Raw genomic sequence first — 20,735 nt, forward strand, 5'->3', positions numbered from 1 at the left:
GGATAAATAAATAGATTAAAAACAAAACTTGAATGAATAAAATAACAGGTACTCACTCTGGCCACTGGAAGGAAGCATTCAACCGAGATCATCGTAGGAAATTGTAAAGGTAAAACATATCATAAAATCAGATAAAAATTGATCAAAAGTTAACTGAATAAGAAAAATAGATGAGAACTAAACTTAATTGACTAAAAAAAAAAAAAGTGATTGAAGAAAATGGAAATAATAATAAATACATAAATGAATAATTACTGAACGGGATAAAATAATAACAACACAGCACACTTCCACTCCAGCAGGAAACACAAAAATAAAACATCGCTTTTGATAAAACTTAAAAAAAAATCTTTCTTCCAAAACTTTGCAATACAGACGTACTTAAATTACTGCCGAGAGACACGAACTCAGCCCTCCCTTCCTGGCACACTCTGCAGGACACAACACTCAAGAAACACTAGGTCGCTCTTCACAACACTACAATAATAATAATAATGAAAAAAATAATGATGCCTTTTAAGATTTTGAAAGTAAAAGAAATTGTCAAAGCAGAATAATTTAAGTTTTTGATGATAATAATAATAATAATAATGTACGTTATTGTTTGGGGTGTTTCATACGTACACACTACAGGCCAAGGCTACAGACGCACACACACGCACACACGCTCACACATGTACGCGCTGGTCCACTGCGGAAAGAGAAAACGAGAATTGTCAGAAAATGCTGGAAAAGATGTTTGTTTGTTGTTGTCATTGTTATAAGATATTGTATTTGTGTTGTGATTCTCTCTCTCTCTCTCTCTCTTTATATATTTGTCTGTAATTTTTTTTCTCCCTTTTTCTCTCTTTCAAACAGTCATTTTCTCCCTCTCCCTGTCCACTACACAGCCACACACACACAAACTACCTTCTCTCTCTCTCTAGCAATATTTCTTTCTCTTTTCTCTCCACACACAAATTTCTCCCCCTCTCCTCTCTTTCCCACATCCAGAAACACCTCTCTCTCTCTCTTCCCTTCGGCATTCAATCCCCATCTCATCTATCTCTCTCTCTCTGACACTCAATGGACAGAGAGATCAATTTTCCTCACACACACACGTCCCCCCTCTCTCTCTCTCTCTCCCCCGTATCTCTCACTTTCTCTCTCTGACAATGTACAAAGAGAGAGATAAATTTTCCTCACTCACACACACATCCCACCCTCTCTCTCTCTCTCTCCACTACTCTCCCTCCCCCGTATCTCTATCTCACATACAGTCTCTCTCTCTCTCACAGACTGACCTAGCGTCCCTCAATGTAGGACGAGAGGTCGATCTCGTCGGGCAGCTCAGTAATGTTGACGTCGAAGCGTTCCTGCACCTCGTTCAGTGTCTTGGCGTCGCTCTCCTCGCTCACGAAGGTCACCGCCAGGCCCTGTGGGGAGGAGGGGGCGTTAATAAGGGTCATAGAAGGGAGGAGGTATCATTAGGGATCACACAGGGGAGGGAGGGGGCATCATTAGGGGTCACACAGGGGAGGGAGTGGTCAGAAGGGAAGAGAGAGTTGGAGGATTATCTTGGGGTTAGAAAGTCACAGAGGGGGGAGGGAGGGGAAGAAGGGGTCACGAAAGGGAGAGACATTCAGGGAGGGGTCAAAGTGAGAGAGTGACAGTTTGAGGGGTCATTTTGGGGTCAGAGAGGGAGAGAAGAACAGTTTGAGGGGTCACAGAGGGTCAAAGAGAGGTCAGGAAAGGAGAGGGACAGTTTGAGGGGTCATTTTGGGGTCAACGAGGGAGAGAAGGACAGTTTGAGGGATCACAGTCAAAGGTCAGGAAAGGAGAGGGTCACTTTGGATTCAGAAAGGGTCAAAGAAGATCAAATAGACAGGAGAGGGACAGTTGGAGGGGTCAGTTTGGTGTCAGGGAAGGTCAGGAAGGAAAGGAGGGGGACAGTTTGAGGGATCACTTTGGTGTCAGGAAAGGTCAAAGAGAGATTACAGGAAAGGATGAGGACAGTTTGAGGAGTCAGGGAAGGTCAAAGATCAAATAGAGGTCAGGAAAGAAAGGGGACAGTTTGAAGGGTCACTTTGGGGTCAAGGAAGGTCAAAGAGGGGTCAGAATCATTAGAGGTCAGGGGGGTGGGGAGATTTAAGGGTGTCAGGGAGAGGAAGGAGGAACTGAGGGGTTATTGAGGGTGCCAGGGACGGGGAAGGGACAGTCTGAAGGGGCAGGAGGGGGATGGGTTGAGGCATCAGGGAGAGGGAGGGGATGAGGAGTGAGGGAGTTATTAGCGAAGTTTGACAGTTTACTAGTGGAGGAGGAGGGAGAGGAGGAGGAGGAGGAGGAGGAGGAGGAGGAGGAGGAGGAGGAGGAGGAGGGCTGGGTTGGGTGAGAATAGAATAGAAAAGAAGAGAAGAGGAGAGACAGGAAAGAGAAAGGAGGAGATAAAATAAAAATAAATAAATAAAATAAAATGTAAGGTAATCATACTTCTCTATCTTACACAAACAAAACAAATATCTCTAACTTTACATATTCTCTCTCTCTCTCTCTCTCTCTCACACCCATCTGTCTCTCTTTTTCCTTCCCCTCTCTCTCTTTCTTTCAACATTTACCTTCCTCTATCTCTCACTTTTTCTATTTCAGTTTCCTTTCTATCTTTCAATACTCTCTCTCTCTCTCACTCAAACACTCACTCCCTGTCTCTCTTTCTGTCTTTCCATCTTTCAAAACTCATTCTTCTTTTTTTTTTTCCCTTTCAACTCTCTCTCTCTCTCTCTCTCAACACTCACTCCCATGTCTCTTTCAGTCCTATCTTTCAAAACTTACACCTTTTCTTCTCTCTCTCTCTCTCTCTCTCTAAACACTCACTCCGTCTCTTCAGTCCTATCTTTCAAAACTTACAATTTATCTTTTTTTCCCTCTTTCTCTCTTTCAACTCCTTCCTTCCCCCTCTCTCTCTCTCCCTCTCACCTTGGTACCGAAGCGTCCAGCCCGGGCCACGCGATGCAGGTAGGTGTCACTGTCCTCAGGCATGTCGTAGTTGAAGACAATGTTCACCCTCTCAATGTCCATTCCTCGGCCAAACAGGTTCGTTGCCACCAAGATGCGCTGTTGAGTGTGTGTGTGTTTTAGTATAGTGTGTTCATTGTCTGCGCTCTCTCTCTCTTTCAAAACACCCTATCTCTGTCTCTCTTTCTCCTCTTTCTTTCTTTACTTTGACATTCTCTCTCTGTCTTTAGTATAGAGTGTTCATTGCCTGCTCTCTCTCTCTCTCTCTCTCTTTCAACACACTCTGTCTCTATCTCTCCTTTCTTTCTTTATTTTGACATTCTCTCTCTGTCTTTAATATAGTGTTCATTGCCTGCTCTCTCTCTCTCTCTCTCTCTCTCTCCTTGTTTTGGGTGTGTTTACATGTGTATTAGAGTGTGTTGGTGTCTCAGTGCTTCTTCAAACACCCAAAACACTCCTCAAATAGCCCCAAACAGGCCCTTCAAATACTAAAACATCCCTATGTAAAAATATCCCCAAACACCCCAAATTAGCTCAACATCCCCTAGAAACACTAAACACCCCAAACAGTCCCTTAAAACACCAAAAACACCCTCTTGATGCCAAAATATCCCAAATAATACAAAATAGCTCTTTAAAACACCAAAACACCCCAAATTAACCTCAAACAGTCCCAAAATCATACAAAATAGCCCTAAACAACTCTTAAAATACCAAAAACATCCCAAATAAACCTCAAACCGCCCCAAAATAATACAAAATAATCCTAAACAGCCTCTTAAAACACCAAAACACCCCAAATAAGCTCAAATAGCCCCAGATATACAAAATAGCCCTAAACAACTCCTTAAAACACCAAAATACCCCAAATAAATCTCAAACAGCCCCAAAATCATACAAAATAACTCTAAACAGCCCCTTAAAACACCAAAACACCCCAAATTAATACAAAATAGCTCTAAACAACTCCTTAAAACATAAAAAACACCCTCTCTATACCAAAACACTCCAAATAAATCTCAAACAGCCCCAAAATCATACAAAATAACTCTAAACAGCCTCTTAAAACACCAAAACACCCCAAATAAGCTCAAACAGCCCCAAAATAGCCCTAAATAACCCCTTAAAACATAAAACACCCTCTTGATGGCAAAACACCCCAAATAGCCCCAAAATCATACAAAATAGCCCTAAACAGCCCCTTAAAACACCAAAAACACCCTCTTGATGCCAAAACACCTCAAACAGCACCCCCAAATCATACAAATAGCCCTAAACAGCCCCTTAAAACACCAAAAACCCCTCTTGTTCCCAAAATATCCCACAAGTAGCCCCTTTCTCTGCATTATAGCCTCAAACAGCCCCATTACCTTCTGGAAGTCCTTGAACTGCTGGTACCGGCTGAGACGCTCCTCCTGTTGCATGGCGCGGTGAATGGCGATGGCTGGGAAGTTCATGTCGACCAGCAGTGTTGCCAGCGCCACACACCGCTGCACTGACTTCACAAAGATCACCACCTGGACAGAAGGGCGAGGGGGTTACTGGGTGTGTGGGGGGAGGAAGGGGGGGTTTAAATTGTGTTGTGGTGAGGGGATGTGTGTTTGGGTGACAGGGAACACAAACATCCCAAAACACACATCAAACACCCCGAAATACAAAATGAAACACAAAAACGTCTTCAAAAAACACACAAAACATCCTCAAACAGACAGAACACCCCAAAACACACCTTACCACTCTCAAACACTTAAACACCCCCAAAACACACCATAAACACCCTCACCATCCCCAAACACTCTTAAATACCGCAAAAAACAGGCCTTAACACCCCGAAACACACTAAAACACACCTTACCATCCTAAACACCCCGAAATACTCCCAAATATCCCCAAAACACCATAAAACACACAAAACAGCCCTTAACACCCAAACACTCTCTAAACACCCCCCCAAAACACACTATAACTGCCCAAAATACCCACAAACACCCCAAAAACACCCTCTTAACTCTTTCAGTGCTCCGGACCACGATCGTGGCTTTGAGGGAAATGCCTCCTGTCCACGATTGTGGTCCCACATTTGACGAGTCACAGAATTAAACTGCGCGCCTCCTGGCTGCTGCTAGTTGCCAGATGACATTCTCCCATCCTCCCTCGACTCATGGGACGCGCCATCAGTTGCGTGGTAAGAAAAATATAGTCACAATGGCATCCACACAGCACAGTAGGGTATCAGATGCCCCTTTTTTCACAATTATTATTATTTTATGACGTCGCTAGAGGCTATTTGTGCATTTATTTACAGAAATAACAAGAGTAATGATCAAATCTTGTTGTTAGAGAGCAGATATGCCAGATATTATTCGTTTATTGGTAGTATATTGCGTATTTCATATATTACCATGTATGGGCATGCGTATCCTCGCTCATGATAGTACGTACATCAAGAAAACACTCTGAAAACGTATTTCATATTATTTGTGTGGGCATAATGTATGCACAGGTGTGAAAAATAATTACCCAAACACATTCTGGAACAGTTCTGAGCAACTGCAGTTCAAATCAGGCGGAAAATTCTGTGTAATTTAGTGAGAACACCTGCACAAGTTGTGGCGGAAAATAACCACCCACTACAATGGCAAAACTCAACAGCGCACAACGTAACACCAGAAAGCAAACTTCCTATCATTATTGCACCACTTTCCAGGGTGAGTAGAGACATAAATTTTTAACAGTAGATGCATAACACTATTATGCATGAGAATATTGATTTTTTTTCCCATTTTTGCAAACCTTGATTTTTCGGCCGAATTTGCGTCTCACAGACATGACCCAAAAACCTATTTGCACCCGGAAAGGGTAAACACCCCAAAACACACACAACAGCCCTAAACACCCTCAAAACACCAAAATATCCCCCAAAACACCCCTAAACATTCCAATATCCCCAAAACACCCTAAAATAACACAAACACCCCAAAAACAATCCTCAACACTACCAAAACACCCCTTAACACCCCTAAAACACACACAAAACACACCATAACCACCCCTAAACACTCCAAAAACCCCCCACAAACACACCTGGTTAAACTCCAAAGCATCGAGGAGTTCAAACAGCTTCTTGTTCTTCTCATTCTCCTTGATCTTGACGTAGTGTTGCTGGAGGCCGTGCAGGGTCAGCTTTGCCTCGTCATCCACATACACCTCCATGGGCTGAAACAGACACACACACACTGCACACACCTGGCTGGGAGGGGCTGGGAAATGGTGAAGGGGTGAAAGAAATAGAAAATGAGGTTGGGAGGGCTGGAAAATGATGCAGGAATGGAAAAAAAAAAAAAAAATGGAAACCAGGCTGGAAAGGGGCTGGGAGATGGTGTAGGAATGAAAGAAAATGTAAAATCAGGCTGGGCAGGGCTGGGAGGGGCTAGGAAATGATGTAGCAATGAAAATGAGGATAGGAAGGGCTGGAAAGTGCTGGAAAAGGGGCTGGGAGATGTAGGAATGGAAAAAAAATGGAAAATCAGGCTGTGAGGGGCTAGAATAGAAAGAACACTTGCTGGAAAGGGTCTGATGATGGTGTAGGGCTGACAAATAAATGGTTTTGGGATCTGGAAGGGGCTAGAATCAAAAGGGTCTGGAACAAGATATAAAGACGTGGAAAATGGCTCAACGACTTGTAAAAAGGTCTGAAAAATTATAAAAAAAGGTCTGAAGGGGCTAAATTAGAGTTGAAAGCCTGGAAAAGGTCTGAAGGTGTGGAAAGGGGCTAAGTTAGAGTTGAGAGCCTGGAAAAGGTCTGAAAAATACGATAAAAAAGGTTTAAAGGGCTAAATTAAGAGACAAAAGACCTGAAAAAGGTCTGGAGGGGGCTAAATCAAGCTGAGACTGGAAAAGATCTGAAAAATGAGATAAGGAAGTCTGAAGGGGCTAAATTAAGACAAAGAAAACAGGAAAAGGGTCTAAAAAATGAGGAACAGGTCTGAAGGGGCTAAATTACGACAAACAACAGGAAAACAGTCTAAAAAATGAGGAACGGGTCTGAAGGGGCTAAATTAAGACAAACAACAGGAAAAGGGTCTAAAAATGAGGAACGGGTCTAAAAGGGCTAAATTAAGACAAAAACAACAGGAAAAGGGTCTAAAAGGTCTGACTAAGATGTGAAAGACTGAAAGAAGGGTCTGGAGGGGCTAAATTAGAGTAGAAAGAGAGGAAGAGGGGTCTGGGAAGGGGCTGGAATAAGTAACGGGGGTCTGGAAGGGGCTGGAATGAGGAATATCGACAAAAATGCTTAAAATTATACTGGAAGGATGAGAGAGAGAGAGAGAGAGAGAGAGAGAGAGAGAGAGAGAGAGAGAGAGAGAGAGAGAGAGAGAGAGAGAGAGAGAGAGAGAGAGAGAGAGAAGAACAAGAAGGAGAAAGAAGAACAAGAAGGATAAAGAAGAAGAATTTAGATAAAATAAGGAAGAAGAAGAAGAAGAAGAAGAAGAAGAAGAAGAAGAAGAAGAAGAAGAAGAAGAAGAAGAAGAAGAAGAAAGAGGAGGAGGAGGAGGAGGAGGAAAAATAGGAAAAAAGGCAAAGAAGAAGAAGAAGAAGAAGAAGAAGAAGAAGAAGAAGAAAAGACTTAATGAAGCCAAAACATCATTAACCTAACCTTACCTAACCAATTATCATCATTAAAAACTACAGTCTTAAATACCATTAATAATAATAATAATAATAATAATAATAATAATAATTCACTATTATTAATCTTGAGTTAGTCTAAAAAAATTACAAGAAAAATAGTTACGATAAATTAATTTGTGAACAGAGAGAGAGAGAGAGAGAGAGAGAGAGAGAGAGAGAGAGAGAGAGAGAGAGAGAGAGAGAGAGAGAGAGAGAGAGAGAGAGAGAGAGAGAGAAAAAAGAAAAGAAAAATTGAAGAAAAAGAAAAAAATAGAAGAAGAAGAAGAAGAAGAAGAAGAAGAAGAACAGAAAGAAACCAAACAAAAATAAAATAAAATAAAAAAAACTAATCAATCTAATACAATGAACGATCAACACCACAATAACAGTAGTAGTAGTAGTGGCAGTGGTGGTGATGCTGGTGGTAGCAGTAGCAGCAGCACCAGCAGTAGTAGCAGCAGTAGCAGGAGTCCTCAGCCCCCAAAAAGGACCCACAGAGGACCATGGGGGAGGAGGGAGACACGACCCCTGCTTCAATTTTCCGAGATGTAAACACGACCCCCCAAAAACACCTTCTCTTGCGTCCTTGGGGGTTCCTGAAGGCTCGGGGCGCTCTCAGATCCTCCTCAGATCCTTCCTCGGTGTCCTCTTGCTGCCGCCGCACCAGTAGGATGTGGTAGGACGCAGTTAGGATACGTCAGGATAGGGTAAGTTTGGTGGAGGTTTGTGTGGGATTGTGGGTTGCATTTTTGCCACTTGCCAGGCAGGGGATGGCTCAGGATGGGTCAGGATGGGGTGCGGGGGTGTGTGGGGAGGGTAGGAGGTGGGTAAGGATGTGTAAGGATGGTAGGATGTCGGTAGGATTGGTTTCGTGTAGGATATTTGATTTTTTTTTTGACATTTTCTGATTTTCTTTTCCTTCGTTTTGTCTTGACGTTTTGTGGATGACTGACCAACTGACTGACTGAGCGATTGACTGACTGACTGGCTGACCAACTGACTGATAGACTGACTGGAGGGATGGACGACTGACTGACTGACTGAATGTGTGTGACTGGATGACTGACAATGACTGAAGGTATGACTGTATGAAGGAGTGAAATAAGGAATAATGAGGTGACTGACTGGATGACTGGAGAAATGACTGTATGACTGGGTGAACGGGTGACTGGATGACTGACTGACTGACTGACAAGGAGAACCACCAGGAAATGAGCGAGAAGAGACAACAAATAAGAACATCGTAGATAACAACGACAACGACAACCATTCCATCCGTGCGGTAAATCTGGCGAGCACAAGAGCAGCCAGTGTGCGTAGGGGCGGCTACCACACCACCGCCGCACCACACAACACCGCCAGTCGAGGATACAACAGGATAAAGGCGTTTTAATTACATCTTGCATGAATTTCTTGCAGACGGGGCGAATGTCCTTGCTGAGTGTGGCTGAAAACATCATAACTTGTTTCTCGTGTGGTGTGTTGCGGAAAATCTCTTGCACATCCCTCCTCATGTCTGTTGGGCGAGAGAAAATTACGTTAGGTTAGTGTGTGTGTGTGTGTGATATTGTTCTCTCTCTCTCTCTCTCTCTCTGTCACACATGCATACATACACACACAAAAACCCAATTTAACCCCAAAAACACACATTCTCTCTCTCTAACCTAACCTAAATCTCTCTCTCTCTCTCTCACACACACACCCCAAAAAAACCCACATTCTCTCTCTCTCTCTCTTCCTGGTAGTTCTCCTTGTCTGTCATCCAGTCATCCATTCACACAATCTTTCTCATCACCTCATTACTCTCTCTCACACTCGCCCCTCTCTCTCTCTCTCTCTCTCTCTCACACACACACACACACACACACACACACACGCACCCAGTTGTTCGAGCATTTTGTCGCACTCGTCCAGCACGAAATGCTTCAGGTGGCGCAGACTGAGCTTCTTGTTGCGCACCAGAGCCAGCACCCTCCCCGGCGTCCCCACCACGATATGAGGGCAGTTGTTCTTAAGGGTGTCCTCGTCCTTCTGTATGTTCATCCCCCCGAAGAACACTCCCACCTTCACCGTCGGCATGTACTTGCTAAAACGTTCATACTCCTTCGCGATCTGGTACGCCAACTCGCGGGTGTGGCACATCACCAACACCGACACCTGCGGGAGGGGAGAGGTTAGGTTAGGGGTGTCTGTCTGTCTGTCTGTTTGTTTGTTTATTGGTGTGTGTTTCTGTGTCTCGGTTTGGATTTTTATTTTTTTTTTTTTTGGGGTCTTTTTCCTTTTCTCTCTCTATATATTTTTATCATTATTTTCTCTCATTTTTTTTTTTTTTTTTATGAGGTCTGGTTCTCTCTCTCTCTCTCTCTCTCTCTCTCTCTCTCCCAATTCTTATCATTTTTTCTGTGTTAATCTTATTTTTTTTTCTTTCATGACATCTAGTTCCTCCTCCTCTCTCTCTCTCTCTCTCTGTTTATCTATTTTTTTTCTCACTCCTACCAGACACGTCACTCTTATTACTAAATCATCTATTCTTCATTTTATCAATTTACTTATTTATTTTCACACCTGCAATTCCAACACTAACACAAACTCATCTTATTCACTCACCTATTCAAACACTAACACTCAAAACTCACCTATTTCCTTTCACTAACCTGTAACACTAACAAACTTATCTTATTCATTCACCTCCAACACAAACACAAACAACAACAGCCTCACCTGGCCATCCACAGGGTCAATCTGCTGCAGTGTTGCCAGGACAAACACAGCCGTCTTGCCCATGCCGGACTTAGCCTGGCCCAGAATGTCCATCCCCAACACTGCTTGTGGGATGCATTCGTGTTGCACTGGAGAGAGTAAGGTTAGGTTAGGTTAGGTAAGGTAAGGTAACACCCCAAACACATCCAAACAACCCCAAACAACCCCAAAACACATCCAAACAACCCCAAAACACCCCAAACACCCCTCACCTTCTGACGGATGTTCAAAGCCACAATCGACAATGGCCCTTAAAATCTCCGGCTTGAGAAGGAAATCTCTGAATCCTGAGGAATGGATAGACACATATGTTCCCTTCACATCCTTCTTAGGGGGGGCTGCCTCCTGGGTCTCTGCCACACCCCCGTCCACCGCCTCCTCATCCTCTTCGTAGTCGAGAAGTTCTGGCTCTGGGTCGGCCATGTTGTCTAGTTCAGGGTGTTTGCTGTGGGGGGAGACGGGGGTTAGTGTGGGAGGGGGGGGGAGACAGGGTTTAGTGTGCTGGAGGGAGGGAGGGAGGGAGGGAGGGAGGAGGAAAGAGAGGAAGAGAAGAGAAGGGAAAGGATGAGAGAGAGAGAGAGAGAGAGAGAGAGAGAGAGAGAGAGAGAGAGAGAGAGAGAGAGAGAGAGAGAGAGAGAGAGAGAAAATAAAATAGTAATATTAACTTTCCTACACAAAATAAAAATAACAAAATAACAACAATAATAATAACAATAATAATAATAACAATAATAATAATAACAATAATAATAATAATAATAATAATAATACAAATGACAATAATGATGATGATGATGATGATGAAGATCCATTGAGCTACAGTGCCCTAAGCTGCCCTGGTGGGGTGGGGTGGGGTGGGGTCACTGTGCATTACTCACTTGATTCTCGTAGCGGCGGGAGACACAATCATGCCCTCCCTTCAAAAGAGAATAAATAAATAAATAAAAATATAAATAAATTAATTAATGGAAAAAAAAAAAAAAAAAAAAAAAAAAAAAATGAGATTAAAAACAAAACATGACAAAATAATCAATCAATCAATAAATAAATAAAAAAAAAGTTAGACTAAACCTATATTTAACCTAACCTGACTGAGAGGGCCCAGATTCAAGTCTCAGGTGCAGCTCTTAATGTATAGGGTGTGTTGAGGCAGCAGTAAATAGGTACGGGGTGTAACTGGAGGGGTTGTGGCCTCGCTGTCCCGGTGTGTGGAGTGTGTTGTGGTGTGTTAATGTGTAGGGTGTGTTGAGGCAGCAGTAAATAGGTACGGTGTGTAACTGGAGGGGTTGTGGCCTCGCTGTCCCGGTGTGTGGAGTGTGTTGTGGTGTGTTAATGTGTAGGGTGTGTTGAGGCAGCAGTAAATAGGTACGGGGTGTAACTGGAGGGTTGTGGCCTCGCTGTCCCGGTGTGTGGAGTGTGTTGTGGTGTGTTAATGTGTAGGGTGTGTTGAGGCAGCAGTAAATAGGTACGGTGTGTAACTGGAGGGGTTGTGGCCTCGCTGTCCCGGTGTGTGGAGTGTGTTGTGGTGTGTTAATGTGTAGGGTGTGTTGAGGCAGCAGTAAATAGGTACGGGGTGTAACTGGAGGGTTGTGGCCTCGCTGTCCCGGTGTGTGGAGTGTGTTGTGGTGTGTTAATGTGTAGGGTGTGTTGAGGCAGCAGTAAATAGGTACGGGGTGTAACTGGAGGGTTGTGGCCTCGCTGTCCCGGTGTGTGGAGTGTGTTGTGGTGTGTTAATGTGTAGGGTGTGTTGAGGCAGCAGTAAATAGGTACGGGGTGTAACTGGAGGGGTTGTGGCCTCGCTGTCCCGGTGTGTGGAGTGTTAATGTGTGGGGTGTGTTGAGGCAGCAGTAAATAGGTACGGGGTGTAACTGGAGGGGTTGTGGCCTCGCTGTCCCGGTGTGTGGAGTGTGTTGTGGTCTCAGTCCTACCCGAAGGTCACTCTATGAACTCTGAGCTCGCTCCGTAATGGGGAAGGCCGTCTGGGTGACCAATAGACAACTGTGGTGGTGGGGGGACAGGGGAATGGGAGGAACACACACAGCATGGTTTAGCATTACACTGACTGTCATGGGTGGAGGTACTGACAGCAGGCCAGCCCACCCTGCCATATTGATGTTGATGTTGATGTCTTTATTGGCTTATATACAATTTTTTAGGTATTGCATGTTATTTACAACAATAATTGACTAAGCCAAGGTCTGTTGAGGTGAAGCTCTTCCACAGACCTGCGATAAGTAAACATTAAAATATTTACTCAGCGCTATCGAGTGAATTGCCAATTGTTCATTTGTACTAAAAAATTTTGGAATACAAGCATTAAAAAAAAATAAATAAATAAAAATAATAAAATAAAATAAATAAATAAATAAAATAAAATAAAATCCCACCCAGCCCTAGTAACAACTGCACCTTCCCACACATACATGGACACTGTGTTATGTATCTCTATACAAACAAACATTTACATACATTGACATGACCACAATACGCATATATATAAACACACATACACATATTATACACATATATGCATACACATACATATATATACATACACATACACACAAATACATATATACTGTATACACATACATACACTCATATATTCATACACACACACATACATATATATACTTACATACACATATATACATATATACACACATACACCCACGTACACAGACACAAAACATATACACATCTATACATACATACATACATACATATATATATATATATATATATATATATATATATATATATATATACACACACACACACACACACTAATACATATATACTGTATACACATACATACAATCATATATTCATACACACACACATATATATATATATACTTACATACATATATACATATATACACACACACACACACACACACACAAAATATATATATATATATATATATATATATATATATATATATATATATATATATATATATATATATATATATATATATATATACACACACACACATATACATACATACACACACATACACATACATATACATACACATACACACGTACATGTGTGCATGTTTATACATAAATGTATACACAGACATATACATACCCCCACACACACACACATACATATATACATATATATATATATATATATATATATATATATATATATATATATATATATATATATATATATATATACACACACACACACACACACACACACACACACACACACACACACACACACACATTCACATATACATACATACCTACACACATACACAAATATACATTCACATGCATACATACATACACATATATACTCATAAGTGTATAAATGCATACATGTATATGCACGAACATACATACATACAAGCATAATTACATACTGCCACCAACACAGCACCAGCACAATGATGATGATGATGATGATGATGGTGGTGATGATGATGGTGGTGGTGGTGGTAGTATATAGTAGTAGTAGTAGTAGTAGTAGTAGTAGTAGTAGTGGTGGTGGTAGTGGTGGTGGTGGTGGTGGTGGTGGTGGTGGTGGTGCCTTGTCTCACACACCCAGTCTTCCCCACAAGACAAGGGGCAATTCTTACTAAATTTACGAGTTAGTCTCAGTGAAACATTGACGAAAACCGAGATATTTTCAGATTCCTCACTAAATTGATGTTTTCTCACCAAAATCAGGATGAAAGCAGACACCTGAAAACACTGACTAAATACAGGTAACTCTTGATTTATGCATTTTGTTAATACGCGACCAAAAAAATATTATTAGTTAGATTTGCACGAATGGTTTGTTAATACGCGATTTGGCCCACATCCCGCAGCTCCCCCGTTATCTAGTGTTGCTTAGGAAAATTATAAGTTTGTTTTACGCCATTTTGAAACACGCGATGCCTCTTGGAACGCATCTCTCGTGTATATCCAGAGTTAGCGTATATGAGTTTAGTTGGTAATACAAGGTGAAGTTACATTGAAGTAGGTTAGGTTACATTAAATCAGGATATTGTTAGTCTTACAGCAACATCAACAAAGCTTTCCTCATCCTTCTCACCACACACACCTTACTCCGAGTCACTGGAACCACACACACCCGTCACAAATTATTCACCACATTCACAACTATTTTTCCAGTACTGGGACACATTTATACCACGAGTTTTGGTGTGATTAGATGCTTTTATTGACACTAGGAAGGGTTTATAGAGGTCAGAAGATTAATGGGCAGAATCTTCACTATTTTAATCCCCTACACAAGTTTCTGAAGCTGTAGAAAATCACTAAATGGTAACAAGAAGGAATATAGAGGATTAACCCTTTGGTACTGGGGCTAATTTTTTTTTTACCTTGAGATTTGTGTGCCATTAGACCATTTTATTGACATTAGGAAGGGTGTATGGAGGGCAGAAGATTAATGGCCACACTCTTCACTATTTTAACCCCTTCAGTACTGGGACACATTTTTACCTTGAGTTTTGTGTACCATTAGACCATTTTATTGACATTAGGAAGGGTGTATGGAGGGCAGAAGATTAATGGCCACAGACTTCACTATTTTAACCCCTTCAGTACTAGGACACATTTTTACCTTGAAATTTGTGTACCATTAGACCATTTTACTGACATTAAGGTGTATGGAGGGCAGAAGATTAATGGCCATAGACTTCACTATTTTAATCCCCCACATGAGTTTGTGAAGCTGTACAAAATCACCAAATAGTCACCACAAGGAATAGGGAAACACTTTAAGATACTGAAGGGGTTAATCTGCCGTACACAGACCCTTCCTAATGTCAATGAAATCATCTAATTGTACCCAAAACTCATGGTGAAAATACATCCCAGTACTGAAGAGGTTACGCATTTATCTATTTATTTTTTCCGCGAGATGAATCGACTGAATTAAACTCAAAATCTTACACGTTCGCTGAGTGTTCCTGTACCACCTGTAAGGCCGCCATGTACCGCAGGCTGGGGACCACTCCTCTACTGTGTACTAGAGTTCTCTTTTTCTCTCTCTCCCTCTCTCTTTTTTTCTTTAATCTAAGAGGGAAACCAACCAGAGAGGGAGAGAATAAAATAGATAAATAAATACTACCAACTTAGATAACATTCCATTAAAACAAGTTAGGTTACATCAGATCAGCTAACTTGCATTCCATTCCAAAGTTAGGTTAGGATCATGATAGCTAAGGATCCTATTGCACCTTGAACCAACACACCACACGGCACTCTACACATTCACACAGTCCACATCACACCACCATTTCCAACCCATTTCACCCTATCAGAATAATGGGTTAGGCTTGGTTAGGTTAGGTCAGGCTAGGTTAGGTTAGGTTAGGTTTAAGTTAATTTCAGTCAAGTTAGGTTAGGTTTAAGTTGGGTTGGGTTGGGTTGGGTTGGGTTAGGGTAGGGTAGGTTAGGTTAGGTTTAAGTTCGTTTCAGTCAAGTTAGGTTAAATCTAAAATAGGTTAGGTTAGGTTAGGTTAGGTTAGGGTAGGGTAGGGTAGGGTAGGTTAGGTTTAAGTTTGTTTCAGTCAAGTTAGGTTAAAATCAAAATAGGTTAGGTTAGGTTTAAGTTTGGGTTGGGTTGGGTTAGGTTTGAGTTCGTTTCAGTCAAGTTAGGTTAAAACTCTGCTATCCTGGAGGCCCCCAAGCTTGTTAGACATACAAAATAAAATAAAATAAATAAATAAGACAAGGTATATTGGTTGAAACAGCAAATTTATCTAAGTCAGGTTAAAATGCCCCAAGTTTATAAAGGACAACTCATTCCTTATAATCAATGCCCAAATTTGGCTTCCCCCCCCTACTCCTTCCACCCACACAAACACCCCCTACCCACATGCCACCCACGCACACTCCACCCATACCCCAATCCCTGCCAAAATTAAATTGCAAATAGTTTCCTTGAGAGAGAGAGAGAGAGAGAGAGAGAGAAATCGTAATGAAACACAAAGAACGCAATGAACAACGTGGCCTTAATGTAACCCTTATTAACACCACAACTAACACTCAAAATACCACAAAAACACGCCTGGATACCTAAAAGCACACAGGGAACCCTAAAATCACCCTAAAAAACCCCAAAAATCAATAAATCACCCTTAAAATTGACACCAACACAACCCACCCGGTCTTTGAAAACAGCCACTAACACCCGGTCACTTATTTATCCAATTTTCTCCCTATTTAACACCACCACCCTATTTTTAACAGGCTACAGTTATTCCCAGGTGACTGTTCTTTAATCCCAGTGCCTTAAGTTCAATGGGAAAGGTCAAATTAAGGTGTAATTACCAAAAGATGCGAAGACAGTGGTGAAGCGGTGAGGTGTCTCGCAAAATGGCGCCAATAGGAGTTATTTTCCATCCCGCTGAGTGTTTAAATGGAAGTTTCTTATATATTGGCCATATTTGTGGTTTTTTATGCAGAAAATGTGTTGTAAAATTCCATAAAGTGTTTTTGAGTTGTTTGAGTTGTGTTTTTTTGTTTTGTTGTAGTTTTATTTTAACTTTCGTACGGTAGTGGTGTTTAACGTTTCCCAGGTACGATAATCAATAACATGGCTGTTTGACGCCTTCAGTACTGGGACACATTTTTACCTTGAGATTTGTGTGCCATTAGACCATTTTTTTTAACATTAGGATGGGTCTATGGAGGGCAGATGATTAATGGCCACAGTCTTCACTATTTTAATCCCTTCAGTACTGGGACACATTTTTACCTTGAGATTTGTGTACCATTAGACCATTTTATTGACATTAGGAAGGGTCTATGGAGGGCAGAAGATTAATGGCCACAGTTTTCACTATTTTAACCCCTTCAGTACTGGGATACATTTTTACCTTAAGATTTGTGTACCATTAGACCATTATATTGACATTAGGAAGGGTGTATGGAGGGCACAAGATTAATGGCCACAGTCTTCACTATTTTAATCCCCACATGAGTTTCTGAAGCTGTACAAAATCACCAAATAGTCACCACAAGGAATAGGAAACACGTCATAGCACTGAAGAGATTATGCCCGCTGTAGTTTGATTCTATATACAAAAACGTGTTATATGTTACTGTCTTTTGTTTTTTTTCTACTTATTCTTAATCAGTTTTGTTGTTTTATTTCCCTCTCGCATGTGACGAAAACATATCGGCCTTTAAGAATGTGTTTACGTTGCTATAGTGACAGATTAATCCCCGGCCCCCTTTGAGTACCATAACGCATTCTCATATTAATTTTGCTGACTATTTGGTGAGTCTACACAGCTTCAGAAACTTATTGGGAGGGTTAAAATAGTGAAGACTGTGGCCATTAATCTTCTGACCTCCATAGACCCTTCCTAATGTCAATAAAATGGTCTAATCGTACACAAATCTCAAGGTAGAAATGTGTCCCAGTACTGAAGGGATTGAAATAGTGAAGACTGTGGCCATTAATCTTCTGCCCTCCATACACCCTTCGTAATGTCAATAAAATGGTCTAATGGTACATATATTTAAGGTGAAAATGTGTCCCAGTAGCATTTCTACATTATGAACAGGAGGAACACTCTTGATAACCTTCACTACTTTCTAAAGGCTCTAGTTGAAGTGACACACGGGTTTTTAAGATTCTAGTGACAGATTTAACACCATTTCTACATTATGAACAGGACAAACACACGTTGAAAGGCTCTAGTTAAAGTGACACACAGATTTTTAAGGGTGTTTTCAAGGTGCTAGTGACAGATTAACACCATTTCTGCATTAATGAAAAGGCTCTAGTTGAAATGACACGGGTTTTTAAGGGTGTTTTTAAGGTTCTAGTGACAGATTAACACCATTTCTCTAGTTGAAGTGAGACACGGGTTTTTAAGGGTGTTTTCAAGGTTCTAGTGACAGATTAACACCATTTCTCTAGTTGAAGTGAGACACGGGTTTTTAAGGGTGTTTTCAAGGTTCTAGTGACAGATTAACACCCTTTCTGCATTATGAACAGGACAAACACACGTTGAAAGGGTCTAGTTAAAGTGACACACAGGTTTTTAAGGGTGTTTTCAAGGTGCTAGTGACAGATTAACACCATTTCTGCATTATTGAAAAGGCTCTAGTTGAAGTGACACGGGTTTTTAAGGGTGTTTTCAAGGTTCTAATGACAGATTAACAACATTTCTGCATTATAAACTGGAGAAACACGTTTGAAAGGCTCTAGTTGAAGTGACACACGGATTTTTAAGGGTGTTTTTAAGATTCTAGTAACAGATTAACACCATTTCTACACTAATTACATGAGATACACTCTTCAAAAAGCTTAACTGAAGTGACACTCAGGTTTTTAAGGGTGTTTTTAAAGTTCTAGTAACAGATTAACACCATTTCTACATTAATTACATGAGATACACTCTTCAAAAAGCTTAACTGAAGTGACACACAGGTTTTTAAGGTTGTTTTTAAAGTTCTAGTAACAGATTAACACCATTTCTACATTAATTACATGAGATACACTCTTCAAAAAGCTTAACTGAAGTGACACACGGGTTTTTAAGGTTGTTTTTAAAGTTCTAGTAACAGATTAACACCATTTCTACATTACAAACAGGAGAAACAGTCTTGGTAACCCCGCTAGTCATGTCCGTGGCCTTGGAAAACAGTCTTGGAGAGAGAACAAAGCAGAATAGTAGCCTTATTTACCTTACAATCAATAGAGGAGGGAGTGGAAGCAAGGACGAGTGACGGACAACAGAGAGACATATGGGGCTATTTATTCATTGCTATTTATTGCTATATTTGTTGAGAAGAGCTGGTGGTGGTGGTGGTGGTGGTGGTGGTGGTGATAGGAATGTAGTAGTAGTAGTAGTAGTAGTAGTAGTAGTAGTAGTAGGAGGAGGAGGAGGAGGAGGAGGAGGAGGAGGAGGAGGAGGAGGAGGAGGAGGAGGAGTATTATCATTATTATTATTATTATTATGTAGTAGTAGTAGTAGTAGTAGTAGTAGTAGTAGTAGTAGTGGTGGTGGCGATAAGAATGTAGTAGTAGTAGTAGTAGTAGTAGTAGTAGTAGTAGTAGTAGTAGTAGTAGTAGTAGTAGTAGTAGTAGTACTAGTAGCAGTAGCAGTAGGGCAGCCCACACACACACACACACACACACACACACACACACACACACACACACACACACACACACACACACACACACACCGCTGGAAAATGCCCTGAAAAAGACTGCAAACTGAGATAAATGAGGAGTGGTGTGTGTGTGTCTGTGTTGGCTGGCGTCCTGGCGGGGGTTGGCTGGGCTGTGGACGGGGAGAACACAACTATCACATTATCTAACACATTTCTGGCGGTCATTTATCTATTCACAAGGTTATTTCGGGCTTTCCTTCACTCTCTGCGTTAGGAGACACTAGTGGGCCGCCGTGGTACAGTGGACCCATGCGTGCTTTGGGGTCCGAGGGGTCTCTAGGCGCACCGGTTCGAATCCTGTCTACGGTCAGAGTGTAGGTAGAGCTTCCTCACTTGGGGCAGCGGAGCGGAGCGGGGGAGAGGATGGCGGGGTTTCTATGGGTGGTATATTTACGATATTTACGTTACGCATGTCATTCTGAAAACCTCAAGAAGAAAGAAGGCGCCCAGACTGGAATGCACTATATTTTCTGACGTGACAAATACTTTAACTAACACACAAAATAAAATAATGTTAATGAACCTACCAATAACAGAGCAGCAGCCGTGAATGTGTTTGTTTTTCCCATTAACGGCGCCACAAACACTCCATAATGTCGAGATGGAACACAAAGCCAGATTAAATTGTTTTACATTTTCTGAATATTAAAAATGTCTACTTTCCAGCGAAATAAAGAAAATACGAATTAAGGTTTTTAATTTTGGCGCCATAATTACTTGGTCAGCTGATTATCCTGTCCTTACACGAGGTCGCTGTTATTGATGAGTCGCCTCCACCTGTCTACGTCACCAATCCTGTTGTTTTGCAGTCCTTTCTCATTCATTTCCATCTAATCTTGTCTTCCTCTCCTTCTTCCTTCCATATTCAGGGCTTTTTCACGGGAATTTCTGCGCTAAAGGGAATACTGTTTATAGCACCTCTTATCTCAAAGCCCCCGCAAGTGAGGAAGCCCAACCTACACTCGGGCCGTGGACAGGATTCGAACCCGTGCGCCTGGAGACACCTCGGAGCCCAAAGCACGCATGTTCCACTGTACCACGGCGGGCCATACAGTCCATCTAATCTTGGGTCTTCCTCTCCTTCCTTGTACTTCCATATCCAGGGCTCTCCTCTCCTCGCTCGCTGCATCCTTCCTCATC

The 20,735-nt window shown here is 41.7% G+C and overlaps 1 protein-coding gene across 4 annotated transcripts; it reads right to left on the reverse strand.

Moving 5' to 3' along the window:
• Positions 1-325: 325 nt before the first annotated feature.
• LOC123509212 (ATP-dependent RNA helicase WM6) lies at positions 326-16,849 on the reverse strand. 4 transcript variants are annotated; one of them, XM_045263411.1, is made up of 11 exons: positions 16,734-16,803; positions 11,301-11,339; positions 10,635-10,867; positions 10,384-10,511; positions 9,543-9,819; positions 9,060-9,178; positions 6,076-6,207; positions 4,362-4,508; positions 2,953-3,090; positions 1,284-1,415; positions 326-691 (listed from the first exon to the last, which is right to left on the reverse strand). In XM_045263411.1, exons 2-10 carry the CDS (start codon positions 11,330-11,332, stop codon positions 1,284-1,286), a joined length of 1,338 nt encoding a protein of 445 aa, XP_045119346.1. In that variant the 5' UTR covers positions 11,333-11,339; positions 16,734-16,803; the 3' UTR covers positions 326-691. The 4 variants fall into 4 exon arrangements, with proteins under 4 accessions (XP_045119346.1, XP_045119344.1, XP_045119347.1 ...); XM_045263409.1 differs by lacking the exon at positions 16,734-16,803 and adding an exon at positions 15,351-15,406; XM_045263412.1 differs by lacking the exon at positions 11,301-11,339 and having other exon boundaries at positions 16,734-16,849.
• Between the last annotated feature and the right edge of the window lie 3,886 nt (positions 16,850-20,735).

Source organism: Portunus trituberculatus, chromosome 26, assembly GCF_017591435.1.
Source record: "Portunus trituberculatus isolate SZX2019 chromosome 26, ASM1759143v1, whole genome shotgun sequence".
Taxonomy (NCBI): domain Eukaryota; kingdom Metazoa; phylum Arthropoda; class Malacostraca; order Decapoda; family Portunidae; genus Portunus; species Portunus trituberculatus.

Excerpts from the sequence above, each read along its gene's own strand:
- LOC123509212 (XM_045263409.1), bottom strand. The coding sequence starts at position 15,391 with ATGGCGGCCTTACAGGTGGTACAGGAACACTCAGCGAACGT. Across the intron at positions 9,179-9,542 it reads CAAAATGCTCGAACAACTGG|ACATGAGGAGGGATGTGCAA; the intron begins GTGCGTGTGTGT and ends CTCGCCCAACAG. Across the intron at positions 6,208-9,059 it reads GCAAGAAATTCATGCAAGAT|CCCATGGAGGTGTATGTGGA; the intron begins GTAATTAAAACG and ends TGTCTGTTTCAG.